The 22,005-nt window shown below is 39.9% G+C and overlaps 1 protein-coding gene across 19 annotated transcripts in view; it reads right to left on the bottom strand.

The window, feature by feature from the left end:
• The window catches only part of LOC131415265 (nucleoporin SEH1), a 162,328-nt gene extending 152,672 nt beyond the window's left edge, over positions 1 to 9,656 (bottom strand). For 8 of the 19 annotated variants that reach the window (XR_009222387.1, XM_058556739.1, XM_058556737.1 and 5 more), the window contains exons 1-3: positions 9,467 to 9,656; positions 6,007 to 6,057; positions 3,424 to 3,570 (exon numbers count right to left, since the gene is read on the bottom strand). Coding sequence is in view for 18 of the 19 variants with exons in the window: in XM_058556739.1 (XP_058412722.1) it covers positions 3,424 to 3,570; positions 6,007 to 6,057; positions 9,467 to 9,577 (309 nt within the window). In the remaining variant the exon portion in view is untranslated. The remainder of the gene's footprint in view (positions 1 to 3,423; positions 3,571 to 6,006; positions 6,058 to 9,466) is intronic. The other 11 variants (XM_058556752.1, XM_058556751.1, XM_058556754.1 and 8 more) reach the window with 7 other exon arrangements.
• Positions 9,657 to 22,005: the final 12,349 nt, after the last annotated feature.

Genomic DNA, 22,005 nt, shown 5'->3' on the forward strand with positions numbered 1-22,005 from the left:
GGCTCACAGACAAAATAGAGGAAGATTGGCAACAGATGTTAGCTCAAGGTGAATCTTCCTCAGCAAAAAGAGGAAGAAGACTGGCAACAGATGTTAGCTCAGGGCAAATCTTCCTCAGCGCAAAAAAAAAAAAAAAAAAAAAAAGAGTAGCTGTTTAGTAGAGACCAAGGGGATGGTACAAAGCTGACACCATGATAATTCCAGAATTCCAACACAGCATTTACAAGCTATTTTCTGGCACCTAGATACGATGATTTTTGACAGAAAAAGGTCAATAAAATTTAGAAATCAACAGTTTACTGTCTAGGGTTACCAAAATATATCTTAAGGAGTCTCAATACTAAAAGAACATCCCATAAACTTCAAAGATATCTTTGCAAACTTTTGTCTACAAACTCAAATGAATAATTAATACCAACACAAATGCTGAAATATTAAGTATTAATGAGCATTGACTTAACTAAATACAAATAAATATATCTTTAAGTTCAAATAAAAATCCTTTACATGCTACCACTCCTAAACCCAACCTATAGTATACTAACTGATCCATCTCAGACTAACTGCTAGAAAAACCCCTTCTAGTCTATAAATTTCCCTTCTCTCCTACCCTTAAGCAGTTGTTTGCCTTAGGGAGGCCTTAGCACCAAGGCAATAAGACCAACCCCTCCCATCATAAAAAAAGAATTTTAAAACAATATGAATAGCATGCAAGCTACAAACCTACAGTAATTAAAACAGAATGGTACTGGCATAAGGAGAGACATATAGACCACCGGAATACAACCGAGTCCAGAAATAAACCCTCCATATATGGTCAACTGATTTTCAACGAGGGTGCCAAGACTATTCAATGCGGAAAGGACAGTCTGGTCAAAAAAAAAGTGCTGAGAAAAATGGATATCAACATGCATAAGAATGAAGTTGGACCCTTACCTTACACCGTATACAAAAATTAACTCAAAATGAATCAAAGACCTAAATGTAAGAGCGAAAACTACAATCCTCTTAAAAGAAAACTTTGGGGAAAGTCTTCATGACATTGTATTTGGCAATGATTTCTTGAATATGACACTAAAAACACAGGAAACAAAAAAATAGACAAATCGGACTTCATGAAAATTTTAAAATTTTGTGCATCAAAGGACACGGTCAAGACAGTGAAAAGGTTAACTCACAGAATGGGAGCAAATATTTGCAAATCATATATCTGATAAGGGATTAATATCCAGAATACATAAAGAACTCCTACAACTTAACAACAAAAAAACAAACAACTCAATTAAAAAATGGGCAAAGGACTTGAATAGACATTTCGCTAAAGAAGACATACAGGGCCAGCCCCAGTGGCCTAGTGGTCAAGTTCAGCGTGCTTCAATTCGGTGGCCCCGGTTCAGGTCCTGGGCACAGACCTACACCACTCTGTTAGTGGCCACGCTGTGCTGGCAGCCCACGTGCTAAAAAATAGAGAAAGACTGGCACGGATGTTAGCTCAAAGCAAATCTTCCTCAGCAAAAAAGAAGACGATATACAAATGACCAATTAGCACATAAAAAGATGTTCTATGTCATAAATCATTAGGGAAATGCAAATCAAAACCACAAGGAGGGGGCCTGCCCCGTGGCTTAGCAGTTAAGTGCTTGCCATCCACTACTGGCGGCCTGGGTTCGGATTCTTGGCGCACACCACCACACCACTTGTCTGGCCGTGCTGAGGTGGCATCCCACATACAGCAAGCAGAAGGAGGTGCAACTATGACATACAACTGTCTACTAGGGCTTTGGGGAGAAAAAGGGAAAAAAAAAAAGGAGGAGGATTGGCAATAGATGTTAGCTCAGGGCCGGTCTTCCTCAGCAAAAGGAGAAGGATTGGCATGGATGTTAGCTCAGGGCTGATCTTCCTCACAAAAAAAAAAAAAAATACACAAGGAGATATCACTTCACACCAACCAGGATAGCTGTAATTGAAAAACAGGAAATAACAAGCACTGGTGTGGATGTGGAAAAACTGGAACCCTCACGCATTGCTAGTGGGAGTGTAAAATGGTGCAGCCACTGTGGGAAACAGTTTAGCAGTTCCCCAAAGAGTTAAACACAGAACTACCACATGAGCCAGCAATTCTACTCCTGGGTATATATCCAAAAGAACTGAACACAAGGTACCTATACACCAATACTCACAGTAGCATTATTTACAATAGTTAAAAGGTGAAAACAACCCAATTGTCCATCCACAGATGACTGGATAAACAAAATATGGCACATAAACACAACAGAATATTATTTAGCCACAAAAGGAATGAAGTTGATATATGCTACAACTTGCATGGACCTTGAAAACATTCTGCTTAGTGAAATAAGCCAGACACTGGAACATTACGGCATGATTCCACTTATATGAGGTATCTAGAGTAGTCAAATTCATAGAAACAGAAAGTAGAATAGAGGTTACCAGGGGCTGGGGGAGGCGGAAGGAGGAGGTAGGAGGAGGTACTATTTAATGGTAGAGAGTTTATGTTGGGGATGATGAAAAGTTTTGGTATAGGTATTGGCGATGTGTACACATCCTTGTCAATGTAACTAATGCCACGGAATTGTACACTTACGAACAGTTAGAATGATAAATGTTATGTCATATATATTCTACCACAATAAAAAAAATGCAGCAGAAAAAAAGAACAGTATTGACAACATGCAAGCATTAGTGTCGGGAGAGGTGCGGAGGACTGGTAGGAATGGAGAAGAAAACACTGTATGTATGTTCTTGTAAAAGGATGGAATAAATCCAGTAGGATACACAAAAAACCTGTAATAGAGGTGGCCTCCAGGGAGAGAACTGTGTGGCCAGGGAAGAGGAGGAAGTTCTCACTGTATACATTCTTTTGTACTTTTTTCATTCTATACTTTGTGCCTAATTATATATTACAAAAAATAAAGAGGAAAAAAAGAAAACATTGGAATGGGTCTTAAAGGTAATCAGTTTAATTCTCTTTAGAGATGAGGAACTTGACCAGCTCATACATTACGTTCTTGCCTAAATTCAAACATCCAATCAGGGCAGAGCTGGAGTTAAGGTAGAGGCAGATGAAGAAGACTGTTATTTTGTAAAAAAGCAAAGGTAACCATAAAAGACAAAAAACAATTTTTAAAAGATTTTAGAGGGTACTCTATGACAAAGCAAATACTCTGGATTCATCATTAAAGTTACAATTAAACAATGCCATGGGTGCTCCTGAATACCAATTCAGGCCCAAAACAACATTAAATAAACAAGTAGGAGAAAAACATGGAAGAAAGAAAAACGGAACTGCTAACTATAGAGGGGAGTGGTAACATCTTACCAAGTACCTGAAGTGTTTTTGGAAAGACTAATGCTCCTTGGATGCTCACGCACCCTCCCCCCCAAAACTAACAAATGTCGCACCCAGTGACTCTGTCCTCGCAGTTTATCATTTGATTCTCCTACTATTTCTTCCCATACAGCAGCTGTTCGGTCAAAGGAACAGGAAGCCAAAACTTGTCCAAATTCAGGATGGGCCCATGTCACACGCCACACAGATCCACTATGTGTCTGATGAATGAAAAAAAAAAAAAAAAAGAAAGAAAACTAAGTTTACCCATATTTCACACATAAAAGGTTCTATATGAAGAAATAAAATACAGATATTTTTACTTCAATAAGAGGAGAAAACTATTCAATTTAACATTTAAATAAAAAGTTAAATTTTAGAACTTTCTGACTTTTACAAGATAGTCTATAATTAGGATTGCAGCCCTTCTGGAGTCAAGTTCTTCTAACATTTTACTAATAAAGAAAAATCCAGCTAGATTGACCTCTTTCAGTGCTAATAGTTAGAGACTTGCTTCAAAGTTTAGCCTGACCAAGGCTTTAAACAGAGATTCTACCAGTCCACTATTTTTTCACTTGCAGATTCTCTCCACAGGAAACATCCAACTAACAAAATAATAAGATTAACCAAAATTATTTGCTGCAAAAGCCTAACAGTACTATACAGAAACTCTAGCAACGAAATGCTTAAATGATTCTAATTGGTATCTGGGTAGACAATGGACTACTCTAGGAAAAAGAGAGAACGAGTAAGCAAATACAGAGAAGCCCAAATCCTAATATTCTGAGAAAGTAATTTAAAGCTCAGTAGCATTAGCTTTATATATGAAAAATGTCAAATTACTATTCTTCAACTCTTCATGTTGGAAAAAAAGATGGAAAGATCTTAAAGCATTTCCCATAAACAATTTCATTTGTGCTTTCCAGTAAAAATACTGCATGACAACAAGCATCAGTCCACCAATCACGTTTACAAAATCTGTTTCACACTTCTGTATATCTAACACATTTACACTCAACAATCTCAGAATATTTTCATAACATAATAATTTCTACACAGTAACAATGTCATCATCCAAAGGTAAACTCTGCACCCTTATTTTTTATCCTTTGTTTTGTCCAGTCTTTTTGTTTCACCTTTAATTCTTATTTATATAAGCTATTAGGTAAAAAATGCACTAGGGTAGTGAGATTTTGTTAAATGTTAGATTCCCAGTAAAGTGCAATCTAACTAAAGAATAAGGACTGCACAAAGCTGTTCATCACAATAAAAAGAAAACAACCTAAATATCCATCAGTTAAGCAAAACAGTGTAAATATATTGCTAACAAAGGACTTATAAAAATGTTGTTAAACTAAAAAGCAAGAAATAGGGGTTTCCTGTGGGAGTGATAAAAAAGTTTTGGAACCAGACAGAGGTAGCAGTTGTACAATATTGTGAATGTAGTAAATGCCACTGAATTGTTTCCTTTAAAATGATTAATTTTACACTGTGTGACTCTCACCTCAATTAACAATGGGGGGGAGGCAAAAGATTTGGACAGACACTTCATCAAAGAAGATATATGAATGGCAAATAAGCACATGAAAACATAATCAACATCATTAGTCATTAAGGGCATAGAAATCAAAACCCAATGAGATACCACTTCACATTCAATAAGATGGCTATAATCAAAAAAGACAATCAAGTACAGGGGAGGATGTAGAGAAAATGGAACCCTCATATACTGCTGGTGGGAATATAAAACGGTATAGGCAATTTGGAAAAGAGTTTGGCAGTTTCTTAGAAGGCTAAAACACATACAAGCCAGCAATTCCACTCCTAGGTATCTACCTAAGAGAAATGAAAACGTATGTCCACACCAAGATTTGTATGGCATATTCATAACAGCATTATTCATAATCTCCAAAAACTGCAAACAATTCAAATGTCCATCAACTGGTGAATGAATAAACAAAATGTGGCTCTATTTATACAATGGAATACTATAGAGCATTACAAAGGATCAAACTACTGACATATGCCACAACATGGACGAACCTCAAAAACATGCTAAGGTAAAACAGTCAGACACAAAGAACTACATACTGTAGAACTCCATTCATATGAAATGTCTAGAAAAGGCAAAACTACAGTGACAGAAAACAGTTCAGTGGTTGCCTGGGGCTTGGGAGGGGAATGGGGATTGACTCCAAATGGGCACAAGGGAAATTTCAGGGTTGACGGAACCGCTCTAAAACTAGATTGTGGTGATGGTTGCACAACTGTATAAATTTACTAAAACTCACTTAAAATTGATGACTCTTACGGTATGTAAAATTCTACCTGACTAAAGCTGTTTAAAAAAAAGCAAGAAATAAAACTATATAAAACTATGTGTAAAACATCATAACTATCAAAAACATGTAAAGGAAAAAGTCAAGAAATACTGAAATGCTAAAAAGTTATGTTAGAATGCTATGGAATTACAAATTTTCTTACTCTCAAATTTTCTGAAGTGTATTTCTGTTACTTTAATAGTGAAAAAAGGTAAAATATCTTTTTAGGTAAAGTATAAATTTTATAATTCTCTCAAAGCTGAAGAGCAAGTCACTGATGCTACCAAATAGTGAATATTTCAGTATTTTCAAATCACTGTAAAAATAAATACTAACCTTCCAGCTAGCAGTACAATGCCAATCTCCACTTTCACTTTTATCCCAGACCTATAAGAAAATAAAGGACAGATATTTTATACAAAGAATTCCTACAAATTAATATGAAAAACATTAAGACTGAATCAGTATCAGGGCAAAGGAGGTGAACATAAATTCACAAAAAATACAACCAGTAGGTAAACATTTATTCATTCAATCAAATATTTATTGAGAACCTTTGATGTGTCAGACGGTGAACTAAGTACCAAGGGGTCAAGGAATCTGCACTCTATTATGTAACAGAGACAACTACAGTTACAGCAAGTCTTGGTATTTGTAGCAGTTATGTTCTATAATGTTGCTGTGAACACAGGACTAGCCAATACTGAACCACTGCTCCTAGGGGAAATACAAGGCAAGATTCACAGGAGCCTCTGGTCACAACATATCTGTCAACCAATCAATACTTAACCTTGTTTTATGTATCTGTTTAAAGACACCTTATTTAGTATATGTTACTGATTCATTAACATTGAACTCACAGCCAACAGCACATAACTCAGGCCTGAATGAAGTTTCCCCAACACATGTATTTTCTCCATATGGCACATCACAGCCTTCCTGCACTTAGGAACACTAGGGAGCATTTCAGCACTACACTTGAGGAGCATTTTAGACAGCAAAATCACCAACAAAAAGAACAAAAATTTGAAAAATGTGGCGCTAAATAAACAATAAGAAGGACACCTGTTTACAGTATGAGAGCCAAAATAAGAGGGCAGACCACAGCTGGAAATGCGCACATCAGGCAACTCCAATTTTCTGCCACTTTGCTCATGTCGGCAAATAATCGTGAGTATTGATTTTGAGGTTACAAATAAATTTTAGAGGGTAGGCGAATTCACAAATACAGAATTTGCAAATAATGAGAACCAACTGTACATGTAACAAACAAAAGCAAAATATCAAACCTTACTACCCATGAAAAATATAGATTACAATAATAAGACGACATTTTAATTTACATTTATTTATTTACATTTATATATTACATTTTAAAAATGTAATAATAAATAGTATGGCAACTCCTATAAAAACTAAAATTAGGTGTATAACTGAAATTTCACAATGTTATAAACTATTATGACCTCAACAAAAAAAAAATTAAAATTACCACATGCTGCAGGAATTCCACTGCTGAGGATATACCCAAAAGAGTTGAAAGCAGGGTCTCAAAGAAACAGTTGTACACCCACATTCATAGTGGCATTATTCACAACAGCTAAAACATACACACAACCCAAGTCCATCGACAGATGAATGATAAGCAAAATATGGCATACACAATACATACAATGGAATATTCAACATTAATGAAGGAAATTCTGACCAGTGCTACAACATGTACAAACTTTGAAGACATTATGCTAAGTGAAAAAAAAAAACAAATATTGTATGATTCCATTTATATGAAGTACCTAGAGTAGTCAAATTCATAGAGACACATAGTAGAATGGTGGTTGCCAAGAGACAGGGGATGGGGGAATGAGGGAATGGGAAACTGTTTAACGGGTACAGAGTTTCAGTTTTGCAAAATGAAAAAGTTCTGGAGATGGATGGTGGTTACGGCTGCACAAAGCTATGAATGTACTTAATATCACTGAACTGTACACTTAAAACTAGGTAAGACGGCAAATTTTATGTTATGTGTATTTTACCACAATAAAAAAAATTAAAGAAAAAAATGTAATGATAACGCCCGACAGAAACAACAGTGCTATCAAATCAATACTCTCACAGGTAGTGTAAAATAGTACAACCTCCAAAAAGGCAATTTACCAATTCTTCTCAAAAGCTTTTAAAATATTCACTAATTTCTCCGCAGGAATGAACCTAAGGAAATAATCCTAAATATAGAAAAAGCTAAATTAATGAACATTTTCATTGCAACATACATCTGACAGACAAAACCTACAAACTGAAAGATCTACTAAAAGATTCAGTAATGAGTGGATAACGAAAAAAAATGTATGGCCTATTCAGTTAACATACATTAATTAATGTGATATTCACAATAGCCAAAAGGTGGATGGATGAATGGATAAACAAAATGTGGTGTACACATACAATAAAAAATTATTCAATCTTTAAAATGAAATTCTGATACACGCTACAAATATGGATGAACCTTGAAAATATCATGGTGAGTGAAATAAATCAGACACAAAAGGACAAATATTGTATGATTCCATTTATATGAGGTACCCAGAATAGTCAAATTTATAAAGAATTAGAGGTGACCAGTGGCTGGGGGCAGCCGGGAAGAGGGATTTATTGAGTACAGAGTTTCAGTTTAGGATAAAGAGAAAGCTCTAAAGATGTATAGTGGTGACGGTTGCACAACAAAGTAAATGTGCTTAATGCCACTGAACTGCAATGTACACTTAAAAATGGTTAGTTTACCACAATAAAAAGAAATTTTAAAGAAAGTGATTCTAAACCTTTTACATATTACAACCCTATATAGCTATTTGACGGATTAGGCGGCACGACTCTTTTTCAAAAGGGAAAACTAGTTGTTATAATAACTATCTTCCAGGGATCGCTGGTATCAAACCTGACTGTGAAAAACAAGGAGTAAAAATCATCCTTCAGATTTTCAGTTATTTTGGAGAATGCAAATAATCCACACTCCAGTTTTCATCTTCAAGTCTATTATCGTTTACCTTAAATCTCCGAGGTTCCTAAATCCCAAATATTATCTCATATCATGGAAATTCGGCTTGTCAGAGCAGTCTACAGATGTGTACACGAACTTCAAGAATCAAACACTCCAATTCCTCGATAACAAGTAGAGAACTTCATTGAATGTAAATGGATTTGTATTATTCATGCAAAACAAGGTGAGCTTTCTACTGAACACAAGAACAATCTCCCTAGGTGGGATGAGACATTCAGCACTTGAGACACACGCCGCGACCTGACCGCACTACAAGTCCCCAGGCAAAGTCCTCTCCCCGAACAAGGGCGGCAAGTCAGGTTAGCTACGCCAAAAACTGCGCGGTCTGACAAACCCCTACTGGGCATTAACCTCGCCGGGGCACCCAAAGGACCGGACTCTGCGTGCGCGGGAACCCCGCGTGCTCCCAGCAACCCACCCCCCCCGGCGGCGGGAGCGCGCACGTAGGCACGACGGCCACCCGCCCCGCCGCTCTGCGCAGGCGCACGGCAGGGCGGCCTCCAAGAGCGGCTGTGACCCCACAATACAGGGGCGAGGATGGCGTAGCAGGCCAGCAGGCCTGGGCTTGCCCAACCCTTTTGGATCCAGGCCTTATGAGTGGCGGGGCGCCTCAAAATCGGGAGTAGTCCCCTTTCCACGCGCTCCTCCGCGCCGGTCCCTCCGCACCGACAGCAGGACGCGCACATTCCTACTCCCTCTGCTTCCGGGCTCGGCCCCGCCCGAAGGGTCCGCGCCCACCTTGACGCTCTGGTCGCTGGAACAGGTCGCCATCCGCCGCCCGTGGAAATCGAACGAGACATCATGGATGAGATCTTTGTGGTCCGCCGCGATGCTGCGCGCCACAAACATGGCTTCCGCCGGGCCCGCGCCTCCTGCGTCTGCCCCTCCCGCCTCCAAAGAGGGCGCCCGCGGCTCGTGCGGAATGCAGCTCACCGGGACCCCCACCGCCAGGGCGCGCACGGCGCGTGCTCTCCGCGCGGCCCCGCGCCGAGCCCCGCCCCTCGGCCTGTCTTGCGCCAGGACGCGGGGCCGACTGCGTCTGCGCCGCTAAGAGGAGTAGTGTGGTGGACAGCGGCTGTTGTTGGCCGCGTGGGTTTTGATGTGCTTTAGTGAAAGTTAAAGGAACTCATTGTTGAAGTGAGAAAAATGAGAAAGTTAAAAGTGCCATCTACAGTCCTCGACCCTGAGTCAGTTTCAGTCAGCGTTTTGTTGTTTTTCCCCCGAGACATAGGCTGAATGCTCGGAGCAAGTAGGGAAGACAGACGTGGATTTGGTCAGAAACGGAGCTTTGCTGGGACAACTAAGGATGAAAGAAGGATGGAGAGAGGCTTGAGAAATGAGTAAGCAGTCCAGGCTCAGTAGCCAAAAAGTGGAGACAGGTGGAATGGAGTTAAGAGGGAGAAAGTGAAAGAAAGGCGATGGAAGTCTAAGGGCAGGTATGGTGAGGGAGAGAGAAGGGGGAAAGGATAGGAAGTCGTCACATGTTGAAAGATTTCACAGGTAGAACAGGCTTGGAGTGACGAGAACCAAGACGTGGGCAGTGAGATCCTAGAAATTAAAAAGTTCTCCATGTAGAAACGTAAGTCATGTAGGAGAATGGCAGGATCTGAAATGATTTGGAAGACTGACTAACCTGGAGCCAGAGTTCTCCATGGAGAAATAAGACAGATGAGCAAAAATCCCCTGGGAAGGAGGCCGGTGAAGAAGAGTCCTCAGATGGAGGATTCAGTCAAAACCAGGAAGTGGGGGAATATTCTGCAAAGAGGTTAACAATTAGGATATTTTATCAGGTATTCCAGAGGGCTTAGTGGTAAAGTTAGATAGGATGGGAAACGGTGGAAGATTGGGTCAGGGGGGTGAAAGAACAACAAAAAAAAAATTGGAAAATGAGCCTGCAGAAAGGGCATTTTGGGTTGTGGCCAGGAATGACAAGAATGCAGGGCATGATGAGATTAGCAGGCTAGAAAGTTTTCGAAAGAGTTAGTCCCAGCTGTCCTCTGATGGATTGTACAGAAATCTGCAAAGGGAGATGGAGAAATGACTTAGCCCTTCTGGGATTTTCTTTGCTTGCCATTCTTTCCCCCACTAAAAGTGATAACGATTTTATTTGTACTTTAGGAGGCAAACCCCAAATCCATTAGTTGGAGGTATGATAAATAGTAACAACTGTAACTGCTTTAAGGTCAAAGACACTCATTTCCAAAGAAAGTGCTCACTATCTATAGAAGTCCAGTTTATAAAAGCTCCAACACTTTAAAAAATTTTTAAGTTTACAGGCATACCTCGTTTTATTGTGCTTTGGTTTATTGCACTTCACAGATATGTAAATTTTTTTAAAAGTAAAGCTTAGAGACAGTAAACATCAAGGGTGCCAGTGATTATTTGAGTGCGGGGGTTAAATAGGTGAAGCACAGGGGATTTTTTTTAATAGACTTTATTTTTTAGAGCAGTCTTAGGTTCACAGCAAAACTGAGGAAAAATACATAGAGTTCTCATATGCGGACGGTCCCTAACTTAGCGATGGTTGATGGTTCAACTTACAATTTTTTTACTTTACAATGGTGCGAAAGCGATATGCATTCAGTGGAAAGCGTACTTCAAAATCTGAATTTTGACCTTTTTCTGGGCTAGCAATATGTGATACAGTACTCTTTCGTGATACTGGTTAGTGGCAGTGAGCCACAGCTCCCAGTCAGCCATGCAATCATGAGGGTAAACAACCAATACACTTATAACTATTCTGTACCCATGCAACCATTCTGTTTTTCACTCTCCATACAGTATTCAATAAATTGCATGAGATGTTCAACACTTTATTATAAAATAGACTTTGTGTTAGATGATTTTGCCCAACTGTAGGCTAATGTAAGTGTTTTGAGAACATTTAAGGTAGGGTAGGTGTATTAAATGCATTTCAAGTTATGATATTTTCAGCTAACAATGGGTTTTTTGGGACATAACCCCATTGTAAGTCCAGGAAGATCTATACGTGCCTACCCTCCCACACACACAGCTTCCTCCACTATCAATGTCTAGCAACACAGTGGTACATTTGTTACAATTAAACCTACGGTGACACATCATATCAATATCACTCAAAGTCGATAGTTTACCTTGGGGTTCACTCTTAGTGTTATGCTCCATGGGTTTTGACAAAGGCATAGTAACATGTATCCACCATTCTGTTATACGGAATAGTTTCACTGCCTTAAAAATCCTGTGTGCTTCACCTATTCATCCCACCCTCCCCCAATCCCTGGCACCACTGATCTTTCCACTGTCTCCAGAATGTCATATTGTTGGAATAATACAGTATGTAGGCTCTTCAGATTGGCTTTTTTCACTTAGTAATGTGCATTTAAGTTTCTGCCATGTCTTTTCATGGCTTGATAGCTCATTTTTTAGCAGTGAATAATATTTCATTGTCTGGATGTACCACAGTTTATTTATCCACTCACCTATTGAAGGACATCTTTGTTGCTTCCAGGTTTGGCAATTATAAGTAAAGCTGCTATAAACATCTATGTGCAGGTTTTTGTGTAGACATAAATTTTCAGTTCCTTTGGGTATAACACCAAGGACCATGATCTCTGGGTCATATGGTGAGAGTATGTTTTGTCTTGTAAGAAACTGCCAAACTGTCATCCAAAGTGATTGCACCATTTTGCATTCCCATCAGCAATGAATGAGTTATTATTGCTTCACATCTTTGCCAGCTTTTGGTGGTGTCAGTGTTTTGGATTTTCACTGTTCTAGTGGGTGTGTAGTGGTATTTCGTTATTGTTTTAATTTGCATTTCTCTGATGAAGTATCATGTGGAGCATCTTTTCGTATGCTTATTTGCCATCCATATATCTTCTTTGGTGAGGTGTCTGTACAAGTCTTTTGCCCATTTTTTTAACCAAGTTGTTTGTTTTCTTATTGTTGAGTTTTAAGAGTTCTTTGTATCCTTTATCAGTCCTGTATTAGATGTGTCTTTTGCAAATATTTTCTCCCAGTCTGTAACTTATCCTCTCATTCTCTTGACCATTTCTTAGAATTACATAGTTACTATAAGACTGTTTATGAAATGTTTTAGAATACAGGTATATAGAGAGTAAAATGTTCAAGTTCCCTTTCACCCCACAATCTCATCTCCCTGCCCAAAGAAAACAGTTGTCACTGTGTACCCCTCTACACGGGATATAAAACATGTATGTGTACCTAGTATCAGAAAGTTTGTTTGGGTTTTTTTAAATAAATTTACAAATACTACACCAATTTTTGCTTTTTAAAAAATATCCAATATGTCTTTGAGATCTTTCCACACTGGTCTAGTTTATTCTTTCATTCATTTTAACCTATGCATTCCAAGAAATGGACAAATTGTGATTTATTTAACCATTCCCCTGCTAATGTGCTAACATGTAGAGATCACCATAGGCATGCTTTATTTCTTCATTTATGTTAGATTTATTATATGTGGTTCATTATACTCCAAAAGTTTTTTTCATATAATTTTATATGTTTCTCATTGGGCTTATTAAAACTTTTAATAGTTTTTTATACAATTATGAATGGGCTCTTTTTTCATATATTGTTTATAAGAAAGCTATTAATTTTTGTATGTTTATTTTGTATCTGTTTCCTTAGTGGACTCTTAGTTCATTTAGCTTCTCCACTGACTCTCTTGGGTATATAGATAAAAAGCCATTAACAGCTGCAAATAATGAGTTACAGATACTTTGTATCAGTCAGTATTCAATCACAAAAACAGTATCCACTCCAGTTATTTGAAACAGGGAATTTGACACAGGAAATTGGTTGTAAATATATTGGAAGCATAAATTAAGAACAAAAAGGGAGGGCCACCCCCGTGGCTTGGTGGTTAAGTACACGCGCTCCGCTGCTGGTGGCCCAGGTTCGGATCCCGGGCGCGCACCGAGGCACCACTTCTCCAGCCATGCTGAGACTGAGTCCCACATACAGAAACTAGAAGGATGTGCAGCTATGACATACAACTATCTACTATGGCTTGGGGGGAAAAAAATAAATAAAATCTTTAAAAAAAAAAAAGAACAAAAAGGAAACATATGAGGTTACCCAGAGATTAATAACTGCAAGAAACTGTTCCCACCCTTAAAGCAGGAAGAATGAAGGGGAAAATAGGGCCTGCTATCACTGGCCCTCGGGCTGCTAATGTTGGAACGTTCACCACCAACAGGCAGGAAGCTGGGAACCAACACTCCAGCTGACTTCGCAGGTTGTCCAACAGTAGCCACAGCCAAAGGAGCAAGGGCCACAAGCTCTGCACAGCTGAGGTTCCCAGAGCCTCTGCTGCACCTGCTGGAGCCGGAGCAGAGTGCTGCTGCTACTACTGCTGTTAGAATCCCACTCCTGAGCAGGCCAGCCTTGCCCTTAGCCACCACTAGTGCAGCCATCTGAGGTGCCTCTACAGAGAAGAAAAGTCTTCTCCCTTCCTCCCACATTCCAGTCTCCTACCTGTGTTTCTCATGGGAAGAACCTGACTAGAAAGAGAGAGGTAGTAAGACAGTCTGGGAAAACTAGTTTGACCGTTTGGAGGTTTTCTGTTCCCTGTGTTATAGAAAAAAAGAGATTGGATAATAAAGCCAGTTCTAACTCCAGTATATTGTTGAATAATAACTATGGTCATGCTTATCTTGTTCCTAATGTTAATGAAACTGCTTTTAATGTGGTAGAATTTCTTGAAAGGGTGAATTTCTATTTCTAGTTTCTGAGGAGTCTTCATTAGGAATTAGTATTTTATTTTACGACCTTTTTCATATCAGTGCATTAGTAAATTTCCTAATGCTGAATCATTATTATTTTAATACATGGCTGGTGGTTCACTATTATTTTATTTAGGATTTTTGCTTCTGTTTTTGTAAGGAATATGGGCAAATAGTTTGTGTGCACTTTGCACATGTGTATGCATGCTGTTCTTGTCCTTTTATGGTTTCTGAATTGTGTTAACCTACAATGAGTTAAGAGCTTTCACATTTTTTCTGCTCCCCACCAGTTTAAATAACATAGGAGCTACTATTCTGTGAAGATTTTGTAGATGACATGCACAAAATTATATAGGCCTGATGCCTTTGGTAGTGAGGGGGTAGTTGATTTTAACTACCTTTAAAAAATTTTTTTATTATTGATCTCTTCAGCTTTTCTACCTTTTCTCAAGTCAATTTTCATCATTTATATTTTCCTTTAAAAATCAATCATTTCACCAAGATATTTAAATTTATCAATATAGAGTTATATTTGGTAATTTCTTATAATTAAAAAAATCTCCATAACTGATGTAATGCTTTTTTCTCGTTTCCATTGTTTTTTATCTTTTTTCTTAACATTTTACTCTTTTTAATGAAGTAAAATATACATTCCAAAATGTATACATAAGTGTATAGCTCGCTGAATTTTCACAAACTGAACATATCCATGCAACCATCACTGGATAGAGAAACAGAACATGACCAGCACCCCAGAAGCTCTCCTTATGTTCCCTTCTGGTCAGTATGCCCCTGCCCCAAGAGTAGCCACCATCCTCCTTTCTAACAGCATAGGTTAGTGTAATGGTTAATTTTATGCATCAATTTCCTTAGTCTATGGTGCCCAGTTGTTTGCTCAAGTACTAGTCTAGATGTTGCTGGTAAAGGTATTTTTGTGAATGTGATTGATATCTGCAATCATTTGATTTTAAGTAAAAGAGATTATCCTCAATGTAGATACGCCTCATCCATTCAGTTGAAAGCTTTAAGAACAAAGACTGAAGTTTCCCAGGGAAAAGAAGGAACCCTGCCCCAAGACTGTAAGACAGAAGTTGTGCCTGAGTTTCTATTCTGCCTGCCTGCCTGCCTGCCCACCCTATGGATTGCAGACTCAAGACTACAACATCAACTCCTACCTGAGTTTTCAGCCCACCAACCAGTTCTACTGATTTCAGACTTGCCAGCCCTCACAATCACATACGGCAATTCCCTAAAATATAGGAGATATATGTATTGGTCCTATATTTCTGGACAACCCTGACTGATAGAGGCTTTGATACCAAGAGTGGTTCTAGAGGAACAGAATCTTAAGGGTGAATTTTCTGAATTGGTTCTGTGGTTTCTGGAATTGGTTCTCTAATCTGATTAGATTTAAAGGCACTAATGACTCTATTTCCAGTGGTAAAAGGAGCATCGCTAGCCCATGGCATGATGTGGCAATAGAGATACCCAAAATATCAACATTGGATACTCCTACTCAAATACCTATGAGAAGCAAGGTTCTGAGTGACCGTATATTTGATAACTTAGAATATTTTTGTTAAACTAATGAGTATAATGAGATGGGCTAGTTGCTTTTTTTTTTTTTTTTAAGATTTCATTTATTTATTTTTTCCCCCCAAAGCCCCAGTAGTTAGTTGTATGTCATAGCTGCACATCCTTCTAGTTGCTGCATGTGGGACGCGGCCTCAGCATGGCGGGAGAAGCAGTGCATCCGTGCACGCCCGGGATCCGAACCCGGGCCACCAGTAGCAGAGGGGGCACACCCAACTGCTAAGCCACGGGGCCGGCCCTAGTTGCTTTTAACTGTACTGGAAAAGTAGGGAAAGAAAAAGATGAGCTCAGGGCTTCAAATTGCCAGATCCAGCACCACATAAATGACTAGGAAGTTTCTATGTCTGCCCTGAAATAATCCCACTTATCTCCTGTCACCACAGAGCTGAAGTTTCTGAAAACCACATCAAGGGTCTCACCCTACAAGTGGTTGAATTACAATACAAATTGAATCCCCAGCTTCACAGGGAACCTCTGCTATTAAAGTAAAGGCGTGGATTGAAAAAACAACAAGATCCTGAAAATTGGAATGGTGACATAAGAGCAGATCCTGATGAAGCTGGGGACATTGAACCTTAAATTCTGTGAGTCTTCCTTGCCTGTAGAAGCAACCCTTCCACACCCATCTGAGGTTGTTGACCCTGTTTTGCCTGAGGAGCCTGTAATGGCCTCTTCTGAGGTAGTTGCCTTGTAAGACATTGCTGATTCTCCTCAGGACTCACCTCAGGCATCCCTCTTTGCTTCTAGAACTATAGCAAAACTCAAGTCCCAGCAAGCACCAAAAAGTGAGGTACAAGGTTTGACCCATGAGGAGGTGCAGTATGCTCCAAAAGAACTGCATCATTTTTTCCAATTTATACAGATATAATTCTGGGGAATAGATATTAAGAGGATGGGATAATGGTGGAAGGTAAATAAAGTAGGATTGGGCTGAATTTATTGATTTGAATCTACTAAGCAGAGATTCTGGATTCAATGTTGTAACTCGAGGGGTTAGACAGGACTCTAACTGGTTGGTTGGTTGGTTGGTTGGCTGGCTGGCTGAAACATGGACTAAAAGGTGACCCACACTAAATGAAGAAATGTCACACCTGCCTCGATATACTGTAAAGGAAGGGATCCAAAGGCATAGGGAGATTGGAATGTTAGAGTGGATTTATCATATAAGACCAGCTCACCCACTCCAAGAGAGTCTAGAGGACACACTTTCACCATGACTTTGACAAATAAATTTGTGAAGGGAGCCCCAACATCCCTGAAGAACTTCTGTGGTCACTTTTCCCTGCAGGTCAGAAATTACAGTGGAAACTGCTGCCACTGAAGTGGAATTCTTAAATACAATGGGAATAATTTGATCCCAGGATAGCAGGATAATTGCCAAAGACAAGGTGGGACTGGTCACCCTCATGGACAGCTGGTTCAAAGCAGTAATCAGAATAGTCTCATTGCCAGAGATCTATGGCATTAGCTAGTTGATCATCCCTAGAAGAAAATAGATGGGCAGTCTGCTAAATTCTTACTCATTCTGTATAAGTGGAAGGGTTCTAGGTCAAGATAATTGGTATTATAAAAACAGAGAGCCCCAGCCTTTCAATCAATTCCAGCCTTGACCTAGTTTATAGACCCAAAAGCTCTTGAATAAAGAGGAGGCCAGATCCCCTTGAGGAAGGACTGCCAAAAATATATACTGTTAATTTTCCTCTCAGCCTTCCCTCAGGGACCTAGGGCCTTTTACCATAATGATTATGCTTTGGGGAAAATGAATAATTAGATTTTTCAGGAATTACTGAACACTGGCTCTGAACTGATACTAATTCCAGGAGACCCAAAACATCACTGTGATCCACCAGTTAGAGCAGGGCTTATGGAGATCAGGTGACTAGAGGAGTTTTAGTTCAGGTCCATCTCTCAGTGGGTCCAGTGGGCCTAAAAAACCATTCTGTGGTTATTTCCCCAGTTCTGGAATGCATAGTTGGGATAGACATACCCAGCAACCGTCAGAATCCCTGCACTGGTTCCCTGATCTGTGGAGAAAGTGCTATTATGGTAGGAAAGGCCAAGTGGAAGCCACTAGAACTGCCTCTACCCAGGAAAGTAGTACACCAAAAGCAGTACTGTATTCCTAGGATTGCAGAGATTGGTGCCGCCATCAAGGACTTGAAGGACTCAGGGGTGATTATTCCTACCACATCCTCATTCAACTTACCTATTTGGAATGGGCAGAAAATAGATAGATCTTTTGAGAATGACGGTGAATTAGCATAAACTTACCCAGGCAGTCACTGCAATTGCAGTTGCTGTTACAGATGTAATTTCATTGTTTGAGCAAATTAACACATCCTCTGGTACCTCATTTGCAGCTGTTGATCTGGTGGATGCTGCTTTTTCCTCAATACTTGTTAATAAAGACTTCCACCAGAAGCAGTTTGCTTTCAGCTGGCAAGGCCAGTAATACACTTTCACTGTTGTATTAGTCTGCTTGGACTGCCACAATAAAATACCACAGACTAGGTGGCTTAAACAATAGAAATTTATTCTCTCACAGTCCTGAAGGCTGGAAGTCCCAGATTGAGGTGCCAGCAGATTTAATATCTGGTGAGGGCTCTCTACCTGGCTTGTAGACATCCACCTCTCACGTGTCCTCACATGGTCTTTCTTCTAGGTGCACTCAAAGGGAGACAATCTTTGGTGTCTCTCCCTCTTCTTAAAAGGACACCACCCTTACCAGATTAGGTGCCACCATTATGACCTCATTTAACGTTAATTATTTCCCTACAGACTCTATCTCCATGGACAATCACATTGAATCCCCAAAATTCATATGTTGAAGCCCTAACCCCCAGTGTGGTGGTGGTTGCAATTGCAGCTGCTATACCAGATGCGGCTTCATTGCTTGAGCAAATTAGTACATTCCCTGGTACCTAATATACAGCTATTCATCTGACAAATGCTTTTTTCTCTATGCTTATCAATAAAGACTACCAGAAGGAGTTTGCTTTCACTTGGCAAGGCCAGCAATACACCTTCACTATCCTATGTCAGGGGTATATCAACTCTCCAGCCCTATGTCATAATTTAGTTTGCAGGGACCTTGATTGTCTTTCCCTTCCACAAGATATCACACTTCTCTGTTACATTCATGACATTATGCTGATTGAACCTAGTGAGTGAGAAGTAGCAACTACTCTAGACTTATTGGTAAGACATTTGTGTGTTGGGGGTAGAAAATAAATCCAACAAAAATTCAGGGGCCTTTGACCTCAGTGAAATTTCTAGGGGTCCAGTGGCATGGGCATGTCAAGGTGTCCCTTATAAGATGAAGGACAAGTTGTTGCATCTGGCTCCTCCTACAACCAAAAATAGGTATAATACCTAGTAGACTCTTTGGATTTTGGAGGCAACATATTCCTCATTTGTGTGTGCTATTCCAGCCCTCTTACTGAGTGACCCCAAAAGCTTCTAGTTTTAAGTGGGGCCCTTGGCCCCCACTTGCTACACTACACTACTCTTGCTACACTACCTTCTCTGTTCCAGCCCCTGCCTATGGTCTCATGGGGAATTCCCTACAATCAGCGGACTGAGGAAGAGAAAACTCGGGCCAGGTATACAAATGGTTCTGCATGATATGCAGGCACAAGCCAAAAGCAGACAACTACAGCACTACTAACCCTTTCCGGGGCATCCTTGAAGGACAGTAGTGAAAGGAAATCCTCCCAGTGTGCAGAACTTCAGCAGTGCACCTGGTTGTTCATTTTGCTTGGAAAGAGAAATGGCCAGAAGTACCACTGTATACTGATTCATGGGCTGTAGCTTGATGGTCAGGGACTTGGAAGGAACATGATTGGAAAATTGATGACAAGAAAATTTGGGGAAGAGGTATGTGGATAGATCTCTCTGATTGGGAAAAAACATGAAGATGTTTGTGACCCAAGTGAATGCTCACCAAAAGGCGATGTCATCAGAGGAGGATTTTAATAATCAAGTGGATAGGATGACCCATTCTATGGAGACCAGTCAGCCTCTTTTTCCAGCTACTCCTGCCATCACCCAACAGACTCATGAACAAAGTGGCTATAATGTTAGGGATGGAGGTTATGCATGGACTCAGCAATATGGATTTCCACTCACCAAGGTTGACCTGGCTATAGCCACTGCTGAGTGCCCAATCTGCCAGCAGCGAAGACCAACACTGAGTCCCTAATATGGCACCATTCACCAGGGTGATCAGCCAGCTGCCAGGTGGCAAGTTGATTACATTGGACCACTTCCATCACGGAAGGGGTAGTGTTTTATTCTTATTGGGAGAGACATTTACCTTGAATATGGATTTGCCTTCCCTGCATGCAATGCTTCTGCCAAAATTACCACCCATGGACATACAGAATGCTTTGTCCTCTGTCATGGTATTTCACACAGCATTGCTTCTGATCAAGGAATTCACTTAACAACAAATAAAGTATGTCAGTGGGCCTTTGCTCCTGGAATTCACTGGTCTTACTATGTCCATCATACTGAAGCAGCACTCTTGATGGAATGGTGGAGTGGCCTTTTGAAGACTCAGTTACTGTGACAGCTAGGCGGCAATACCTTGCAGGGCTGGGACAATGTTCTCCAAGAGGCTATATATGCTCTGAATCAGCGTCCAATATATGGCGCTGTGTTTTGCACAGCCGGGAATCAAGGGGTGGAAATGGGAGAGGCACCACTCACTATTGCCCCTAGTGACCCACTAGCAAAATTTTTACGTCTGGCCCTGTGACCTTATCCTCTGCTGGTCTAGAAGTCTTAATTTCAAAGGGAGAAATGCTTCCACCCGGAGACACAACAATGATTTCATTGAACTGGAAGTTAAGACTGCTGCCCAACCACTTTAGGCTCCTCGTGTCTCTGAATCAGTAGGCAAAGAGGGAGTTACTGTGCTGTCTGCAGTGATTACTCCTGACTACTAGGGGAAATTGGGCTTTTACTCCACAATGGAGGTAAGGAAGACTGTGTCTGGAACACAGGAGAACCTAAGGGTAGGGCATCTCTTAGTATTACCATGCCCTGGCATTAAGGTCGATGGAAAACTTCAACAACCCAATCCAGGCAGGACTATTAATGGCAAGAATGAAGATTTGGGTCACCCACCAGGCAAAGAACCATGACCAGCTGAGATGCTTGTTGAAGGCAAAAGGAATACAGAAGGGGTAGTAGAAGAAGGTAGTTATAAATACCAGCTACAACCACATGATCAGTTCCAGAAACGAGGATGGTAATTGTTATGAGTATTTCTTGCTTATTCGATTACAAATATGTTTGTGTGCATGTGTCTATATATAGCAAATATCTTTGTCTTCTTTCTCTCTTATTTCCTTATTATATAAGATGTATTAACTTTACATTATGTGTCAACTTGGCTAGGCTATAGTGCCCAATTGTTTAGTCAAATACTAGTCTAGATGTTGCTGTGAAGGTATTTTGTAGATCTGGTTAATGTCTATAACCAGTTGATTTTAAGTAGAGGAGACTACCCTTGATAATGGGGATGGGCCTCATGTATTTAGCTAAAAGCCTTAAGAGCAAAGACTGAAGTTTCCCAGGAGAAAAGAAGGAATAACACACAAGTCCTGCCTGAGTTTCCAGCCTGCCAGCCTGCCCTACAGATTTCACTCTTGCCAGTGTCCACAATCACAATATATATATTTAAAGGGATTTATTTTAAGGAATTTAAGGAATATATATATATTCTATTGGTTTTGTTTCTCTGGAAAACTCTGATAAAATTAGTTTCACCTGGTTTTGTACTTTCTGTAAATGATGCAATACATACTTTCTCCATCTAGCTTCTCTCGCTCTACATCATATTTGTGAGATTCATCCCTTCTTTGCATGGGTCACTCCAACCCACTATGGATGAACTGTGAGAGCAGACCTCTGTGTGGTCTAGAGCTCCTCGTTAGACAGTAGCCTGCA

The sequence above is a fragment of the Diceros bicornis genome, chromosome 16, assembly GCF_020826845.1.
Source record: "Diceros bicornis minor isolate mBicDic1 chromosome 16, mDicBic1.mat.cur, whole genome shotgun sequence".
Taxonomy (NCBI): domain Eukaryota; kingdom Metazoa; phylum Chordata; class Mammalia; order Perissodactyla; family Rhinocerotidae; genus Diceros; species Diceros bicornis.